At 35.4% G+C, this 15814-nt stretch overlaps 1 protein-coding gene across 1 annotated transcript in view; it reads left to right on the forward strand.

Annotated features, from left to right (window-relative positions):
• LOC115440954 (homeobox protein Nkx-6.2) overlaps positions 1-15814 on the forward strand; it is a 54766-nt gene that overhangs the window by 9703 nt on the left and 29249 nt on the right. The window contains exon 2 of the mRNA XM_030165486.2: positions 5102-5301. Within this exon, the coding sequence (XP_030021346.1) occupies positions 5102-5301 (200 nt within the window). The remainder of the gene's footprint in view (positions 1-5101; positions 5302-15814) is intronic.

Below are 15814 nucleotides of genomic sequence, written 5' to 3' on the forward strand. Positions count from 1 at the left end.
CATTACAGCGATCGCCGTGTCCTGATATCTGGTAATGATCGCCGACATTATTGCGCGTGTGTACTTTGCTGTTGGCTTTGATTGTATAAGTATAGGCATAATTTTGTGATATTATGTTATGTATATATTTTAAAATAATTAATAATTACAAGCAGTGACAGATATTGGAAAATGAAAAGTGATAATAATATGCAGTTAAATATTGATATAAACAAAAATAAGCAATAAGCATTTATATGTTTTACTTTATAACGCAAGATAATTAAATAACTTATACCATTAATATAAGTGTAAAATTCGCTAATTAATTATTTTTCTATGTGTGCAATTACCCCTAAAGTGACAATTATACAGTCCCGTACCCCATTAGGACTAATTTATGGCAATCATCATTCCAATTTCAAATTAATTAACAAAAAGAATCACAGTATTATTAAATTTGATTTCTCATAAAAACACTGGCTGAAATGTTCTTAAGCAATATTCAGCGGAAGCGAGTGATAAAAAACTGATGAGGCACAGCGTTATGAACAATAAATATCGGACCTTTATCGTGAGATAAAATTGGGGTACAATGGCGCGTAAGAATGGAAACGCAGCAGTCTATATCCTTCGCAAACGTGCAAAACACTGCGTAAATCTGACGTCAGATGGGGTACAATGTTGCCTTGTTTTTATTTGTTTGGACAGTTTATATGCGTGACTTAGAGTTTTAGAATATATAACCGAACTTGGGAATCTCTGAATAAAATTTAACAGTGTTTTTTACGGATACGGATTTGCGTATCGTATAAACAGGAATAGTAATTGTAGTCACTCGTCATGAGACTTATAAACTTAATTTGTACATCACGAGGAAGATTCCGCCAAACATCTCTGTCCCAAAGCACCCCTTTACCCCACGAAGGCATAATGATGCGTCTAATAAAGACATAGAAACATAATCGCGCGAACAACTTTGACAATGACAGGCTCGAAGCTCAAAAGCACACCCAAGCGTCCCAAAACAGGCAGGCAATTAAAACCATACACGTACCAACTTTATTTTGACGTGTATTCTTGTAGAACAAGTTTGGCGCGGTAAATATCGCGAAGTGTCTCCCCTCGGGCGGCGGGGGGTGAGGTCGGCAGTGGGCGGGGTGGGGTTAAATGAGAGTAGGATTTATTTGTAGATGATAGAGCACAGATTTCGTGCGGTACAACGTGTTTGTTGTGTAGACAATTGTATGAATTAGTTAGAGTACGTGATACATACGTTACCTTGAGTGCCGTGATTAATAATGTAAGAGCTTTGTTTGTCTAGTCTGTATTGAGATTTGTACCCACGAGTTATTGTTAACCGCATTTTGGTTAATGCTTTTATTCGTTTTCAGGAAAATATTTGAATGAAAATGTATTTTATTTTAATGAAATGAATAAAAGACGTGCCTGAACGAACATCATTTACGGTTATTTCTCCAATTGTAAGATATTGAACAAAAACAATAGTTGGACACAACAAAGATAGTTTATATTTCTTTAAAGTGTTAACAACAATTCCCACACTTATCTAATTTGCTTTTCTTAAATTTTGTCGCCATTATCGTACATGTATGTCTCACCAGAATATGAGAGTGAAGTATGAGAATACACTTGTGCACTATAATATCGCCTGCGTAGCTGATCTCCGTAGAGATTACCCATCGTGGCCGAAAATTCGTCTAGGACGATTCATTCATTCACATGTTGTATCTAATACCGTTTTTGTTTGAGTTATATTTAATCATATTCCATTACACTCACACATTCTAAATCACAATAAACTTCAGTTGAAATAGTTAAATTTGTTTACCCCTAAAAACAAAATATCTAACTTTATCACCATAAAACCTCAAATACATAACGGTCCCTTACCCCAAAAAAGGCAAGAGGCTTCCCGGGACCACGTTAACGCATCCCCGCCGTTCGCTCCTCGTTAGGCCCCTACAAATTGAGACACGGCCGTTAGCGGGGGAGTGAGGTGGCATGGGGTAGAATGGGGCATGTGGTTACGCGAGACACGCGCCGGTACGCGTCGCTAAAAGCGCACAGATTTTGTGAGATTTCATGCGGGTTACTGTTTTTAATGAGCTAAAATGTTTGAGTTTTTATTTTAAGTGGTAGCTTTGTTATACGTTATAAAATATGTATTAGTATGTTATGAGTATGTAGTAATAAAAAATCTGATTTTGATTACGAAAATTGCAGTGAAGAAATGATCTTAGGATATATAAATAATTTTTTGAAATAATTGCTGAAATGAACTTGTTTTAAAATTTCTATCTATGTTTTAGGAGTATAGATATAATGTTGAGTCATTTATCAAATCGGAACTTTTAACTTATCTCTCGGTGGATAAAATTGAAAAGTGAATAAAATTATAAATAAAATAAAACGATTATATAACTATTCTATTGACATATTTAAATCATTGTGCGAGCATGTGTGCGACGAAAAGTGATTTTAATATTTTATTAGATACGAAAATACTACAATAGTAAATTGCTAACTGCGGAAGTAATTGGATATAATGTAATGATTTCGTTGATCATGTAAAACACGCGCAAACATACACGCTTTTAATCCCCGTATGGGTAGGCATTCATTGTTCTCCGTGCATATTCCATCCCGTGATGTGATAGAGAACGAGCCTATCGCCATAACGGGCACAAATTTCCAGATTCTATGCTGATACACAAAACACATATTAAAATTCCATACTTTTTACTCTAGCACCATTTCGCAAATAAGTCCCTATCACAGTATTAATTTCAAAATCATTTTGACTTAAACAATACCAAAATACGTTATCACCAAAACTACTGGACACCAAAACTAATATCCCCATACAAGTCTAATGCAAATGTCAGTTTGCTGCGGCACAATATTAACAGACAGCGGCCTGCATAATGCATGCCGTCCATGCCGCAGCCGCTGCAATATGCCGCCGGCAAAAACTACCGGCCAACACTCTCATATCGAACTTTAGTTGACCAACTTGTTTTTTACTCTATTTTACAGGGTGATTTATTGAAGTTTTTCGGATGTTTGCTCTTTGGAAGTGGTTTTGTGATGGTCGGTTGGTTTTGGAGATTCTTGGATGGTTATATTATAGTGTATGTGTGCAATAATGTAAATTAACCGTTTTATTCTAGTTACAATTTAATTAAAATATAATTTATTGATAGAGTTAACATGCCTACAGTTGTTTAAGTATATGTATTAAGATATAGATTGTTCTACTATAATATTCCTCAAACGTAAAGCAATTTCTCGTCTGATAACCTAAAACCTGCGTTCCTGGATGGGATTGCCTCGGTGGCGTAGTTCTACTGCATGCGCGGTATGACAGCGCTCTGAGGTCCTGGGTTCGAATCCTGGGTCGGGCAAAGTGATATTTGGGTTTTTCTGCTCAGTATCAGCCCGGAGTCTGGAATTTGTGCCCGATATGGCGATAGGCTCGCCCCCTATCACATCATGGGACGGAACATACTTGGCGAAAAGTGGGTGCCTCGGTTGCGCCTCTGCATACCCCTTCGGGGATAAATGCGTGATGTTGTGTGTGTGTATAACCTAAAACCTTCCGCGTTCATTCTAAACTCGACAAATGAAACAATTTAAACGTTTTAATATTTTATTGTGACAATGAAACTCTATTAAAATAAAGTATTGGAACAACTTACCCCATAAACTATATAACAACGTTATATCTGCCAGTACGAGACATATAAATCTAATGTGCCGTAAACACCGACAGTATTGTAAATAATTCATCACATGCACATAATATATTGCAATAATTTTTGTGCCTTAAGTTGTTTGCTCGTAAATACTTCTACATGTTTATTTATTATTTACTTTTCAGAGATATTGCTTTTGTTATTTGAGATTAAGATGAGGTACAAAAATTATGGGGTCAATGTAAGGCGCTGCGCAGATGTGTCAACTGTTTTGGGAACAATACACTACTGTAAATATGTCAGTTCAAGTAACTGAGCAAATACCTATAATATTTAGTGTTATCGGATACAAATTAGTACCCTCTACGTGGCGCCTAATTTCTTCTAATGCTGACATCCTCAATATTGATGTTAGCATTAATTTCCACTATTTCATGTTAGTAATAGTAATTAATCTTGGAGTTGTGACGGCTATGTCAAAGTATATTCACTGTTTTCATTTCGGTTGTCGTTCAACGATTTATTTATTTCAATAAAATACAACCACATCATATATATTTGAAACATCTCTTTAATATACATCAAGTATTAACCATAATAACTGGAAGTAGTCTGAAAAATAATGATTATGAAAAAACAAAATCTTAATATATTTAACAAAGGTTTGCAGCGCGTAGTTGAAAAAATGGTAAATAAATAAATGTCGGTATGTACTGTAGTACATTTTTTTAGACAATTATATTTACAACTAACCGGAACCGCACAAACAAATCTTTAAGAAATCAATACCTTCTCTACTTTCGACTCTACCTTTCATATCAAATACATAAAAGCTTAACATCAGCACGAATGTCATTTAAAACATACATAAAACATAATACCCCATGAAACACTGTCGTAGATATTTTTCATCGCGTGTTATGATGAAGCCTGCGGCCCGGAGGAGGCGACCCCCCACCGGGGGGCTAAAAATGAAAATAATGATGAAAACGTCGACGCGATGACAAGGGGCTGTTGGAATCGAATACAACTTTTGTATATCAAATTAGACGGACATTTTGAATTGCACGGAATATTTGATATGTATCTCTTGTTAAAAGGGAATTTGTATCGTGTTTTTATGTAACTAAGTGTTGAGAATAGCGTGTTGCTTGTTTGAGTTACTTCATGACAGCTCATTAATTACAAATACTAGATGGCAATGCATTTACACCATCACAATAATATGAATACTATATCACCGGATACATACATAGACCATGCATTAGTATACTAAAGTGTTCAAATATTTTAAATGACTTCAATAATTAGACCACGATCTAACTGCTATACCGAAGGCCTTTAACGTATTTCATTTAATTCCAAAACTTTAAACAGAGACATAATACTATCCTTTGTTCCAGTGAGCAACGGAGCCCTAAGCGCGTGCGCAGCGCAGTCAGGCGGCATGGACAAGGATGGCAAAAAGAAACACACGCGGCCCACGTTCAGCGGGCAGCAGATCTTCGCGCTCGAGAAAACCTTCGAGCAGACCAAGTACCTGGCCGGACCCGAGCGCGCGAAGCTGGCGTACGCGCTTGGCATGACTGAATCGCAGGTTAAGGTAAGGATATATAATTAGATACTGATAGGATATGCGTAGTCGTGTCAATGATTATTGTACAGATGGAAATCTGCCATAGTTTCATAATAGTGGTAGGACATTTGTAGCCTAGGATAAAGACTATTGTTGAGTGTAAAGAAAGAGTAAAACAGTCATTAGTGGTCCATATAAGCGTGTCGCGTTTCGAGATTCGCTTGTGTATATCTGTCTTCGAACAGACTGGTATAATTATGTTGACTGGTAAGGGATAAACATCTCTCTTCAATCTATATACTCTGGCAAGACAGTGGAGGCAATTTACTTGTTTTACACCGCAATAATGAGCGAGCGGTAATGTCGATTCAATAATATTAGCTATAATGTAGATATCTTAATAAACAATAATAAAATAGCGTCCTCAGTACGTTAGGCCGCTCGGTCACAGAACATATAAACTACCGACACGGCGAATCAATTAAAAAAATCAATAAGCCAATTAAAACAGCTACCGCATACGGTCGGGTAGCGGCACCGATGCGCGACACTCGTCCCGCGCACTATAATCCGATTACACAGATTGAAAACTCAATCACTTAGCCGAGCCGGCGATCAAACGCCACGCTCTATTACTGCAGATTAAGCCGACATGTGGACGTGGACTTTTGTTTTGTACCGACGGTTAAAATGACTCATGATATTTTAGTACGGGAATTTGTTTTGATTTAGAGGTTATGTTTCAGTTTGTTGCTTTGTGAGTGATTTAAAGTATTTTATTATATGTTTTATGTTGTGTGAATATATTAGATAACTTATATATAGACTATTATATAGATAACACAACAGTAATTGTTTCACCTATTTAGTTTTTGAACAATGTGGATAATATTATAATTTCATGATTATTATTATTAATTTGTTTCTTTGTACAAGTGTATTTTTAATTATGTTTATTTCGCTTATTAATAAAATGCAATCGATACGTGTTTCAAAGAACCTTAATAGTACAAATGTGCAGTTTGCAGTGCAAACAATTACTCTGACATACTTACAATACTTGAACAAAATTAGAAGTAACATTAGAATAATCAATACAACACCCCATTCAACTAAACACATCATAACGTATTTCAATTAAACCAAACACACGGGATAGGCGTAAAAAGGCGCAGTTATAGAACTAATTAGGGTGTGAGAGGGTGCGGTGAGCTGCCGCTAAACGGGGGCTCGCAGGGGCCGCTGGAGCGGAGGGGACGACAACAGCGGCCCTCACCCTGTGGTCACGAGATGCCGAGATAGATTGAAATTGTTTTATTTTGGTCTATTATTTTATTTAGAACATTGGACTTGGCACTAGTCTAAGTTTGGTTAAAAGTCTACTAAGTGCTTAATAAATAAATTGGATTAGTTTTTGTAGTTGTTTTGGTCGCTTTAAAACTACAGTTGGGTATAGTGTTATTTTTAATTTTTAACTTACAAATAAAGTCAACTATAAAGTCTATTTGATTCCAAACTAATTCTGTTATGCTAGTGATTCATGTACATTGCAAATCCTAATTTTTACTTAAATCTTTTTCATACGCTTACCAACGCAACGTTTTTCTTTTTAATAAATACTACAGTATTAAGATACTAATAAATATAAAAATACAACAATTTTATAAAAAAAAAGGAAATATATCCATCTGATCTAATATTTAAACATCGCTTCCTAGTCATAAACTGTAACGATACAAAGCGCTAACATTTTACGACTACATTTATAAGATGACAAACATTCGGCCGACTCCTGACGATACATCAAATCCATTAATATCATTATGTTCAGTTGATTTCACTCGCAAACTTTCACTAACGCTCCCCTTGAATGATGTGAGGTTCGCTGCACGCGTGCAGGCTGGTTTTATAGGATTTTTTTAGGTTATAGAGTGGACACATTAAACTGAGAGTCGATGGAAAAAATTCTATGATTTTATTTTTATTCCAGTTATTTGCGTAGTCAGTGTATATTGAAACCCTTTAAAAGCGTATATTAATAAATTGAGTATTCAGACATGGTCTTTGTTATAAAATAAAATAGCCGATAAAAAATTTATTCGATTACATTAAGAATTCTTTGCACAGTTTAATATCATTTCATCTTCAATCTTAAATTTTAATATCAATTTTGATTCGTATAAAAATAATGTTTTCTATAAAAATGCTTTTTTTATTTTATAATCTCTCCCTAATTTTGCGTTTATGATTCGAATTGATACATCAGTTTAACAAATCAGTCCACCGTCAAGCCGACTGACTGCGTGTGCACCGCCTTATTATATAATGGCACGTATCACTTAGTGTAATACAATTTGTGCATTAAACGCGTCTATAGTCAAAGTACGCGACGAAGGGTGGCGAGTTACTGTGCCTTTCTGTATTCAAAGTCATATATCTTCAGAATATTTAAACTTGTTACGGATGAGTTGTGAAATATACGAACGTTATAAATTATTTTTGAGATTTAATATTTGGCGGGATTCATTAAATTGCTAAGGAAGCGCTTAATATATCAGATTTTATAAAGATATGTGCGCATATAGTTGAGGTGTCGAGTTTCAGAAATAAAATTATAATCAGCTTCATCTAAACTATAATATAAACTATAATGCATTCTGGAAAAAAACCAAAAGCTCACTATAAAAGCCTTCAATCAAGGATCAAGCCAATCCATAAAGCCCAACACAATCCACAAAAGCTAAATACGCGTCACACAACAAACGAATGCTTTCATTCACAAATTGGGCTCAAAAGGCATCGCCATGCTCAATTACGGGACAAATATAACTCAAAACCATCTACAGGATGTTCAACCTTATTCCATTGAAATAGAGATGGCAGTGGCGGTACTGGTAGGGTGGTAGGAGCTTTCAATTCCCCGGCATCGATGTCATAGCTCGTTTAGCATTCGATAAAATTAATCCGAAGGGAAGATTAACATCGTAAGGGTGCGTTATTTACACACGTCTAGGGCTGGTATTTTTTTTGCAATGTTAACGGCCTTTATATTTTTAATGCTTCACTGATAGACAGAAGGCGCTTCAAATTTCCTATGATTTGGGAGTTAGGTTAGGTTATGTTGTATTGCCACATGCATCTTTCATACAAATACTACGTTTTATCGTACACCATTTTAAATTATTTGAAATTCCATTAATATGATATTCTTATTTTAAATTTAATGTAGGAAAACATCTTCCTAATAACCCTAATTACACTGTGAAATGAATAAAACAATGTTTGAAGGTTATCTTCTTCGTGCCAACCCTACACAAGGGCGCGTATGTATCAGAGTGCAGCGGTGCACAGCCCTTAACGCAATCATCCGCGACGATTGTTTGCACCACTATATATCATTAATATAACGCTTATTCCCTTTTGTTCCCTTTAATCAATAGAATATTTAAGCCGACTCATTTATGAATGTCCGCACGCCTACTTAAAGGGTAGGTAGAGACGTAACTCGTACACCTGCGGTTTGTTGTTCTGGGTTATTTTATAATTATTCACGAGGCGAGCAATGATATACATCACTCGTCTGATATTAAGAGGCAGGCCTTCTTATAAACAGTAGCAACATCACTGACATATTGATAGAAAGCACTGCGGGACATTTCATTGCGCATGTCACCCTGCGATATAAACCCATAAGGAGTCTGCCCATTATACTGTTCCATACTATGACCGTGTTAGGAACGTATCAGACAAAAATATATCCTCTGTATTGAAAAGTGTGAGTATACCCTATAGACCGTTCCGTCACCGACCAACACCATCACGTATCATGCACGGACCGTCAGCAATTGTTGGCGAGAATATTTTGTCGAAGCCGCTACGCTACAGTCACTAATGCCGGGCACCGGCTATGTATTGAAAAGTGTGAGTCTATACTCTCTACACCGTTCCGTCACCGACCAACACCGTCACGTATCATGCACGGACCGTCAACAATTGTCAGCGAGAATATGTTGTCCGTGCCGCCTGCTGTCACTAAACCCGGGCACCAGTACGAGGCATTTTTAATATGTTCTAGTAGGCATAATAGTCCTTGTTTCTTTTCGTGCCTGACATGTTTATAGCACGGGCATGATACGATCCGGTTATGTGAGCAGACACGTGAGGGGCTTTCACAATGTAACGTAAACGCTAAACGTTGAATATAAGACGACTAAAATCAAAAGCCAATCTTCCAAATAAATGGTAAAGAAGAAGACGATATGCACTGACGGTCTTATCCTTAACTGGCAGATAAAATTTTGTTGAACTTTATGGAACAGACCGTAAGTGTCAAAATATACCTCGTAATGATTGTTTTTTTACAATTCTTAACTTTACTAGCTATGTTTTAAAGTCTACAATTTTAATTATAAAACTCTAATATTAAAGAATTTATTTAGCCACAGCTAAGCCGATAATCCTTAGATGGAATGGATGGTTGAATCCTTAGGTGGACGATCGCAACTTTTACTATTATTGCCTGTAATATATTGCTCTATGGTGCTGCTATAGTGTAGAGATATGCTATGAGCCGCGATGATGGGAAACGTAATTAATTTATGGTCGAAAACAATAAACTTACCATATTTTTTTTATAAATACCTGAGCAATTGTGAGTGCAACTAGAGAATGCTAGAGAATTACTAAAATGAGCAAGAAACTAAGCATCTCATTTCGTAATGTAAGGTGTGAGACTGGACTCTTTATTAAGGCGCGTTTTTAGGTATGTGTATGTGTTTTATTACTAAACCTGTTTACCTTGTAAAACTTCGTTGTTAGTTCACGTAAGACAGCATGATTACCACACAATTCAATTAATCATCACATTATTAAAATGATTATAACAGTTATGTAAGTATTACCAAGAAAAGTATTGACACGTAATCGCTTCTAACGTAGTTTGTACATATTTTTAAAGTAGAAAATCGCAAAAATGATTTTATATTAAACTATTTCAATGTTAAAATCCGGATTATCTTTAGTATTTATAGATGATAGAATATCCTATATGGGAACTCATAGCTAATTTGTTACCCTGAAAAGAAAGTCTCAAAAATACTACCAAAATGTTTCAAACATCACTGGTCAGACTAATTGTTTCAAAGCGTTTATATTTCATGCATCAAAATATTTTTTAATCGCATAATGAAGCGTAAAAAAGATAAAGGCGACACAAATGTTGAATGCATAATGTGCCACTTAATAAAACGTGTTTTGTTTATGGACACCCCTCGTCGGGGGCTGGGGGTGCCCTAGCCCTAATGACGTCACAGATAAGATAAACGACCATTTAAAATCATGTAGATTACTATTGATAGACGAGTGAGAGAAATATGGTATTGCTAGCTTTTAAAAGTAAATTATACAATGTGTATTAATATTTTAATTTTAATATTCATTGCGTTTAAAGTTTTTATTTTTTAAATAGTCGACTCGTTTCTTTACTTTTATATTTTTTTATTTCCCCCCTAATCCGTTAGACTAAACAAAGTTAATTATACCTTTATACAAAACATATAAAAACTCAGAGCAATCAAAATAAAGTTGTGCAATAAAAAGGGAAAGGTAATATTAGAAAGTGAACACTTACCGACAAAAATAAACAAATAGAAGTTTTTTTTCACCACTGGCAACCCAGAAATGACTGCACAGCGCCGTAACTACAGCATATTAAATTGCATGATGGATGACACTATAATTTAATATTAATGTGTTTTGATAAAACGTTATTATAGACGCGTGAAATCGCGCGAGTTTTTTAATTCGTTTCAATTTTAATATTATAATTTGATTATAATATGCGATGGGAGATGTTTTTATCCCCTGGTATGGTGACATCGCGTTGTTTGATGGATTGTGTCATACTATTTATGCATTTAGAGCAGATTTATGATCAATAATATTATTATGAAATATTATCACCTATTGCATCGTTTAATTTAAAATTTGTATACGACAGAGGATTTTGATTGATTTAGTCCAATTAATTGGCGAAATTTTTAAGCTCTGGCAATACTATAAACCATAAATAAGCTACTTTTCCCAACCCTACATTTGGTCATATTTATTTTACCCAATGAAAGCGTAGGGGGCAATTAATAAAATTGATAGACAATAAACAGAGCGATTGGTTGCGATCGCTCCTGCCCTACAGTTGTTAACGTGCGCCAATCATTGAGAGCTCGGGGTAAAGGGGAAACGCCCACGGACTACTTAGACCTATTTTCAGCGCACTAGAAATGGGTGGACGTTTGATGATCTAATTAGAGGTTTATTTTTTAAATAATATTAATCAGATTTATAGGGTCATGCTAAAAATTCAAAGGCTAAAATGCAGACTATCAGGCGACAAAATATTTTCAAATCAGTAATGTATAATATATACCAGGCCTGTATTAGCCTGTATTATTCATTGCCTATATTCATTGACTGAGTGGGTTTGGGTCTTAGACCATGACGTCGGCCTACTGCGGATTGACAGTCTGCATAAACCCTCGAAATTCTTATGGACAATTAAAGAGAACGATAATTGATTACGATAAACAGGATTTTTTTATTACTATTTTTATAGAATAAAAAAAACATGTAAATTCGAAAATTCAGAAGTGTGTGATTTGGGTTTTCATCCTCCATAGATTGTTTAGCTGGACTGTTGTATTCTCAACTAAGCTATTATGCAGGTAATAAACCTAGTAGGTATTTGTCTTTTCACATACGATCATATTCTCGGAGAACTAACACGTGTTTTTCTAATGAAACAAAATCACATAAATTTCAATTTCTTAACCTGAAGTCCGAATCCATTGGTTTTACCATCTAAGTAAGGCCACTATCTCGATGACGTCATCGAGTCAAAGAAACTGTCTAAAACAAACAACACAACGAACAGATGGCAACATCGACCGGGATTCGATGTAGAGACTAATTGTTAGCTATTAGTGATCACTGGCTGTCAACTGACCTGCCGATTGATGACACTCAACCCCAATCTATTTTTAACCTTACACTCATAGTTATAGAGTTGTTACAACCAAATCCATTTTCGACATCCGTTGACACGTCTGTCCAATCAAATTTGAAACATATTGCATTGGATGTAGAGTTGGGAATGGATGACGGCAGTGTTCCCAATATCTGTTGTACAGATTTGACCTCCGTATTTGTCATCAGTTTAATCAGAATGATAAACAAAATAGCTTTGGATGTACAAATAGGTGTGAATTATTGACGTTTTGATGTATGTAGTTTTGGTATGGATTAGTGTGAGTTGAAATAGTTTATAAATCATACAAAAAATGGACGTGTCGAAATAAAATATTTTTTTTGACGAATCGTCTATTTCGATAGTAATATTGGCTTCCTACTGAGTGGATACTGGAACCTATATTTTGGTTATGGAAAATTTTATGAGCTACTTTTGCACATTTTTTAGTATAATCAGTTTGATGAGGAAACATTATACTTGGACACCGAATGTTGAAGTTGTAGATTTCATTCCTAAGGCAGGCAATGAAAAATGCATCTTTCGATTTGAGAAGGAAAGATCACTCGATAAAATCCTTAAAAATATCCAGCGATGGGTTTTATAAAGACCAGGAAAAGAACAATATCGACTTTTATAAAAGTTTAAAGTATAACATAAATACTTTATCATTTTAAAAGAAGCATAAATATGCAAGAAAGGAAAATATATTTTATAATATCAACTGAAATTCAAAATTTAAATTTAATGCTATAAAAAGTGTTGACAGTACCATTCACTCACGAGTGAGGTGTGAACGAATGGACACACCTGGTGTCTGTGGATAAAGCTAAGCCCTAATGATGGAAATATGAGGGGAACCAGCGGGATAAACGCTAAGTAAGTAAAAAACTGAATAAAAAGATTTAGCGAAAATCAGAAATGAACCTGTGTTTTTGTCATACTTATTGTATTATAAGGGTGATAATAATATAATTTTCTTGGCTCCTTTTATACGATTATAGTCTTTCATGAATATTTATGCACGCTTATATCTAAAGAGTAGGCAGAATTTCAATTACATTTTCTAAAAGAGTTTCTGAATCGTCATATTAGGTATTTTAATCTATAGTACTATATATAAAGTTGAAAAGTTTGATTGTTTGAACGTGCTTATCTTAGAAACTACTAAATCGATATTAATTTCATTTCACTAATAGAAAGCTACATTATTCTTGAGTGCTAAAAGCTACTTCTATACTGGGAAAATATAAAGCAGGATTTTTATCCCAGAAAATATTTTCACGCGGGCGGAGTCGCGATCTAGTTCATATAGAGCACTGTATATTCGTATTGGATCTAAAATAACTACGATCATCATACTAATCAATTCCAAAGCCAATAAGACACTTCATCTACTAAAACTTATAGGCATTACAAGATTTATCAAGTGATGTATACATACATATGCATGTATGTACTACCCTACAACGTTTCGAACATAATCATCTCATTCAATAACATACAATAGTAAACCGAATTAATCATGTGGGTAATCCGTAGAAAATCAATTTCCCATTTCGGACACAAGATGTCGCTGTACCGAGGGCACATAATCAGCGGCAGGCGGCGGCGATATTAAAAAACAATCAGCGCCGCATTACCATCACAACGGCGCTAATTCGAATGATCGAATGTTTGTTTACGATTTATTGATTAGTTAGTATTCGCTCGCGGCTTCACCCGCGTGAAAAGCCATTTCCAAAATGAAAATGGAACATTCTAGGTAGAAAGTAGCCTTCGTAATTCGGGAATTACGCTAACTTTCACAAAGTTTCATCCAAATTTACTGATTTAATGAGCGACTAAGCATTACATAGTTATTCGCTTAGGACTATATGATACTAGTGACCTGCCCTGGGTTCGCTCGGGTAGCACTAATTATCTATAGCCAGATTACTTCTGGTGGTCTAATCGCTGCCAACTTCACAGAATCATCCGCTAGGTTTATAATAAAATTACCTAGAATTTCATTAAAATCGCCGCCGTTTTTGAGTCGATAGAGAACATACACACACTCATACATATAAATAGATAAGGTAACATTATTAACCAAACCTTTCGCACCTCCAAAATGATAACATAAGAGTAAACGAACTGTAGCAAGACGCGCAGGGGCGGCGCCTATAAAAATGCAAATGGCGGTGTCGACAAGGGATTTGGCGGTATCAATCACGCACTCCTTATTATTGCGGGATTCGTGCGGGATTCGCCACGTTTATTGTTTCCGAGGACCGGGACAGTCCCGGATTACCGGTTTGTTTTGGATGTAAATATTGGTTTGCATTTTGATATTTAAATTATGAGTTAGATATTTGCTTTCCAGGGTTCCAACTCTTCGGCTCTCCTCTAGGCTGTTTCCCTGTAATGCCCGGAGCACATTCCTGATTATTTTGACATTGTGTTTAAGGACAGTGGAGACTACTTGATGCTAGCACTACGCTTGGCGTATTTTAATGTTTGTGTTATTTAACCAATGCAAGATAAACTTTTAATATAACGAATACAAAGTCAATATTGCTATGGCCAATAGTCGCAAATATTTCGACAAAAACGCTAAATGTATTGCCATTATATTAGGTGCCTATTCACAGGGCGACTGGCCGATACTTGAAAAAAAGCATACATTATAATCTTAGTTAAAAGTTCGAACAATGAAATGATAATATATTTGCACCATTTTTTTCCTTTCTTAAATTTGGAATAGTAAATATGCATGTATAGTATAATAGTCTTTAAAAATAAAAGTATTCTAGTAGATTAAATATCTCGATTAAATGATTATAGTCTTTGTTTCAACTTTACACGCAAAAATGATGCTTAAACAAATATACCTAAACGCGTATAAATTGTGCGAGTGCGTATAGATCGTACATACCGCTTATTTACATATACATTGGGTATAAATCTGTGAGGATCCCTCCGCCCTCGTGTTGAGAGGGATTGAGATTCCTCACGTCATTCCAGGTACGTGGATTAGTATGTACCTTTTACAATGTATGGAGATTTGGCAAGTTGAGAATTGTTGATTTTTTAGGAAAGATGGTGTTTGATGATTAGGATTTTTAATTTCATTTGCGTTTATTTTAGGCATTTTTACTTGCAAGGGATACATGTTTACGAAAAACTACCTTCAAAACGTCCCATTTTTTATAGGCTATATTCTAACCTTTTTTTTTATTGCTTTGAATGACGAGACGAGCTTGCCGTTCGCCGTATGGTAAGCGATACGACTGCTCATAAACAGTATAAACACCATCCAACATATTGAATTACAAAGTATTGTTTGGTATTCCACTGCGCTCGCCATCCTGAGACATGAGATGTTAAGTCTTATTGTGTCCAGTAGTTACACTAGCTACAATTTCTTCAAAGCTGAACACAACAGTAACTTCACACTGCTGCTTAGCGGCAGAAATAGACATTGCGGTGGTACCTACCCAGACTGACTCACATATGAGACACCTACCACCAGTAAGT

The sequence above is a fragment of the Manduca sexta genome, chromosome 6 (genome assembly GCF_014839805.1).
Source record: "Manduca sexta isolate Smith_Timp_Sample1 chromosome 6, JHU_Msex_v1.0, whole genome shotgun sequence".
NCBI classification, from domain to species: Eukaryota; Metazoa; Arthropoda; class Insecta; order Lepidoptera; family Sphingidae; genus Manduca; species Manduca sexta.